Source organism: Poeciliopsis prolifica, unplaced genomic scaffold (assembly GCF_027474105.1).
Source record: "Poeciliopsis prolifica strain line A6 unplaced genomic scaffold, Auburn_PproV2 SCAFFOLD049, whole genome shotgun sequence".
In the NCBI taxonomy this organism is placed as follows: domain Eukaryota; kingdom Metazoa; phylum Chordata; class Actinopteri; order Cyprinodontiformes; family Poeciliidae; genus Poeciliopsis; species Poeciliopsis prolifica.
In genome coordinates, this window is record NW_026562424.1 from 3480001 (window position 1) to 3485000 (window position 5000).

Here is a 5000-nt window from a genome sequence, read left to right on the forward strand (position 1 = left end):
ATGTTTATTATGACTGTATTTCAATGAGTCTGCATTTTCTGTCCCATTGATCTTCTTGAAGGAACTCTATTGTTGGTGTGTCAAAACCGTCTTTTATCACAAAACCTGAGTGTTTCTCAAACTTGCCATCTTTCCAATTAGCTCTTTTATTTTCCTGAACCCCATTTGCGTAATTTTACGATCAATGGAAACGCATCTAGTTAAACCTTTCTGTGGATTCAGGTACGTTTAAAGTATTATTACTTTTCTTTTGGTTTTCGTGGTGAAAACTGCTGCAGTTTGACGAGTTATCCACAAAATGACCTTGTTTTGGAAAATGTTCAGTCTAGTAAACAAAAGTTCTGGACAAATAAGTTCTTATGGAAAGATGTGCTGAATCTCATAGCAGAAAAGTTACCTGTAAGTTAGTAAGTTAACACTTGGTGACATTTTGTATTTTTGCAGTATGGTTCGCCCATAAACCTCGGTCTTGGTTCGGTTAAAGTGAGCTCTGGTGCGGTTTGAATACTTATGTGAACGGCAAGCGGACCGGAGGCCACTCCAAAAGCAGGAAGTGGACTACATCACAGGGCATTCTGGGTAAAAAATAACCAAACCAACATGTTAGCCTAGCACTGGCGGGAGAAATGTCTTCTGCTCTTTTACTAAAGAACAAAGAGAAATCCTACAGCCGCTAAAACTCCACTCCATTTTTGTTCACACTTTAGCCAAGGAAGAAGAAAGTTGCTTCAGTTTTTTTTTTTTTTTTTTGCCATTTCCTTCAGCGGTTCTTCGTGCAGCGCCACCACAGGCAAGGAGGGGAACAGGTTTTTCAATCGGTTGGTTCTTTTTGGCAGTGCAATGTGAAAGTGAACCACACCATATAAAAATGTAACAAATGTTGCAATTTATTGGAGTGAAAACACCCTTAGGTTGAGCACGACTTTGTGTCCCCAAAAAACCCACCAAGAGTTCAAGAGGTAGGACTACTTTCCCAAGTTATTGTGTTTTAACATGATTGTCTGATGATGCGTTACATTTTCTCTCCTGTTGCCCATGGAAACCAAAGATGGCCACCTTAATCAGCCTGCTCAAAACGGCTCGGCTGCTGCGGCTGGTCCGCGTGGCCCGAAAGCTGGACCGATACTCCGAATACGGCGCCGCCGTCCTCTTCTTGCTCATGTGCACCTTTGTGCTCATCGCCCACTGGCTCGCCTGCATCTGGTACGCCATCGGCTTCGTGGAGAGGCCGTACACGGAGACCGGCTGGCTGGACAACCTGGCTGAACAACTGGGGAAGGCGTACAACGAAAGCGACTCCAGCTCTGGGCCGTCGGTGAAGGACAAATACGTGACGGCTCTGTACTTCACCCTGAGCAGTTTGACGAGCGTCGGGTTTGGGAACGTCTCGCCAAACACAAAAGGAAGGGGATTTGAGTTTTGTTGGGATTTCTGTAGGTTTGTTTGTCAGGGACATTGGGGACGTTCGCTAACTGGACATTTTCAGTGGCTGAAATTATACCAGTCGATGTTGGAGGGAACTCTCCTTCTGAGGTCCCTTTGCTGTCCTGAGTTGATTGTTCAGGGATGGAATCTGTTATGGTGATCAGTAAGGCGCCTTGCATTTCAGTGACTTTTTTTCTTGCTGTGCTTCGTCTTCGGTGGCTCAATCTCTCTCACAACATTGTTGGATGTATCTATCTCAACGATAAACCTGTTTGACAGCATCCTTCTTTCACAGTCAGAGATAAATCAGTTTTCTAATAGATTTGGTAAAGATTTCACAGAAGTTGAGGAACTTCTTTTGTGCGGCGAAATGAACTCCCAGGTGAATGTGTCTCTCAAAAAATGACACTATTGACTTTATAAGTGGAGCTTCCATTTTGAAAATTCGCCCTGGATGAAACAGTGACATCTAGTGGTGTAATTGATTAGAGTAATAATTAAAAAAAAAAATTATTTCGAAAATACCCATTTCACATGGATGAAGCATTTTGAGGAACAGCTCTAGGTAATCAGACGTGATCGAAATTTAAATTCTGAAAAAGAAAACATTATTGTGAATCATGAAAGATTCCTAAATATATTTGCTTTTGGTTCGACGTGGGGGGAAAAAGGAGCCCCGGAAGAAGGCTCTTATTTTGAAAATAAGCCGTGATCGTGCTTACCGTAATACGTGGCGCTCGCGCGCCATAGAAAAAGGTTGGACCGTTTGTTCGAAGCGGGGCTGGTTTGACCGCAGCGCCGCGGCCTCGGTGTCGCCTGAACTGAATGTCCGCCTCGGCAGGTCTGATTTCCGGGAAGAACGCTTTACAATGGACCGGTGAGGCTGATGCTGCATAACGGAGTTTCTGTGCGATGCCAAATCCACAGAAACTATTTAATCACTCGCTTATTTCTTCGCTAAGAAGCCGAACACGCCATAATAAATGTATTTATAATCACACTGGCCCACTTTGGAGAAATATCACGCACAGCTGTTTCCTAGGAAATCCGAGAACTCTATTTATTTTAGTGATAGATGTTAGAAAGTGGAATTTACGGATTTATAGAATAGCTACAAGAAAAGTTATTGACTTTGTCCTAAAATGTCAAAGATCAATAACATTTTTGTACAGAAATGTTGGCCCATTTTAGCTACTGCACTGTATGCGTTCTCAAAACTTGGTTGGGGCTCCTTTTGCATAAATCACTGCATCAGTGCAGCATGGGATGGAGGAGATCAGCCTTCAGGCAGAGTTTCCATGATAGCCATAACATTTCTAAATTAATCATTTTCAGTGGTCTTGTGTAATGCACTAACTTTCTGATAAACACAATTTTCGGTTGTCACTGGGCATGTCACGAAAAATATGTTTTGCTGGACATTAAATTACCCAGAAATTGTTATTTTTGGAGGTAGCAAAAAACATAAAAAACATGTTTCTAAAACAGTCAGTGGTTCCACCTAACCATAGCCACAGCAAATCAACATGTTAGTGATAGCCATCATACTAATAATAGCATTTAAGCTAGTTTTGATATCAATTGTAAACTTATACTGAACAAAATACGTCAATGATAGTCAAAATGCTAGCAATAGCCAACACTTTTTTCTTCTTTTCTTTACAATTAAAACAAAGTTCAAAAATTGCCATCATTTTAGATTGCTAATATTTTAGCAGGTTTACTTATATAGTTATCTATTAAGTTGAATAAGTGAACATGCTACTTATATCCTACATGCTATTTGCATGATTTTAGCTAACGTTTGCAATTAGCTAAATTTAGCTTATGTACTGTTGTTTGCCTACAAAATTGTGTAAGTCAATGATAGTCAATATGCTACAAATAGCCCACATGCTACTGGTAGCATTTTAGCTAACCTTAGCATTTTAGCTAAATGTTGCTTTGTCACTCTAACCTATATATGAGAACCATGAGACCCATTTCTTAGAAATACAAGATGGCTTCTTCTAGAATGGTATATGAATTGATTGCAGCAAAACCAAGTTAAGGGTCCAGGATCGTTTCTATTTGCACCTTCAGATTTGCTACGGTGGAGCATTATAAGGCAGCCATGGTGCTGAGTGGTGCTGGCGATGCTCTGGGCTACAGGAACCAGCTCTGGGAGTATAACGAGTCCGGACCAGCAATTCACCAGGTCAGGAAACTGAATCAGGAGCTGATGTCAAAGCAGAAAACTTAATGATGTTTGTCCTCTTCTGGCCCCCGTAGGAGCTGCAGGAGCTCGGCGGTTTGAAGAACATCAAGGTGGAGCTTCCTGATTGGCCGGTGAGCGACGACACCGTTCTACACCTGGCAACAGCTGAAGGACTGGCAACAGGTGAGGTCAACAACCCAACAAACCCACAAACTACAGCACAGCGATTAATTGATTATTCAAATAGTCGAAAACTAATTTAGCAATGGACAGTGGCAGTTTTAGCTTCACCTGGTTTAGATTTGTTAAAAATTGAGCCCCTTTCCCATCCAAGTATTAAATAAAAATAATTAATCAACAGATCACACTGTATTGATGTTAAGCAGAAAGAAGAGCGTTTCACATGTTTATGTTAAAAGTAAATAATATTTAGCTGCATCCTTTGCAGCTACATATTATATTATTGCTTTTGCCTCGAAGGCCATAAAAAGTTTATTTTCCACATTAAAAAAGGAAATATAAATTCTTTATTATGGTTTTTATGCATTTTAATATTGTATATGTAATATTAATCTGATTAATTGATTAATCATTAGAATAATTGGTTATTAATAATCGTTAGATACCTACCATAAATCTCTCGTCTGTGTTTTTCCTCAACTTAAAGATTTTAAATATAATTCCCATTTAACTGAAGTTCTATTTAAGACCAAAATTAAAAATGAACAATTAAATTGCCCTTTAGGTTGATTCTTAAAGCCGCTCAGATTTGAGTGTCCAAAAATGTTATTTATTTTTACTAAGTGGACCAAGAGAATTAAAGTCCAAACCTTGTTAAAGAGAGAACAAAAAGCAGCTTTTTTCCATCTGTGCTGGTGGAGCACAACAGTTACAGAAGAGATCTGACTAGACAAAGGAAAACACCTGATATACCGTATGCTGTCCTTCACACACAGACATGATATCGTCCAAGAAGCTCAGACACAATGTCTGTGGAGAAGCTCAGCAGATTATCACACACACAGAACAAATGCAACCCTCAGTTAAAACCAAGTTTCAGGCAGTTTATTAGGGTCTGTTTCTGTCTAAACTGGTCTGAGGTAGAAACTATTTATCACCTGTTGCTCGGCTTCTGGCTCACGAAGGCAAACTGTGACAAAGAAAAACAACTCTGCAAGCATGAAAATAAATTGATTAATACTGAATAAACGTTTAATAAAACTAAACACACTGTGAATATTTTATTTTCCACAACTATTTAGAGTAAATTGTGGGATTTTTCAGGGAAAACGGGGGAGGAGCTCCTGCATGAGGTGGCTGGTCGGTATGTGGAGGCGATGAAGGACATGGACGGGAGGAAACCCGGCCCTTCCAGCAT

General features: G+C 40.2%; 1 protein-coding gene across 3 annotated transcripts in view; it reads left to right on the forward strand.

Annotated features, from left to right (window-relative positions):
* adprh (ADP-ribosylarginine hydrolase) overlaps positions 1 to 5000 on the forward strand; it is a 71742-nt gene that overhangs the window by 60879 nt on the left and 5863 nt on the right. The window contains exons 1-4 of one of the 3 annotated variants that reach the window (XM_055058031.1): positions 2124 to 2302; positions 3508 to 3622; positions 3697 to 3805; positions 4907 to 5000. The exon at positions 4907 to 5000 is cut by the window's right edge and continues 5 nt beyond it. In XM_055058031.1, coding sequence (XP_054914006.1) covers positions 2295 to 2302; positions 3508 to 3622; positions 3697 to 3805; positions 4907 to 5000 — 326 coding nt within the window. In that variant the 5' untranslated portion in view covers positions 2124 to 2294. Of the gene's footprint in view, positions 1 to 2123; positions 2303 to 3507; positions 3623 to 3696; positions 3806 to 4906 lie in introns of those variants that run through there. The other 2 variants (XM_055058032.1, XM_055058033.1) reach the window with 2 other exon arrangements.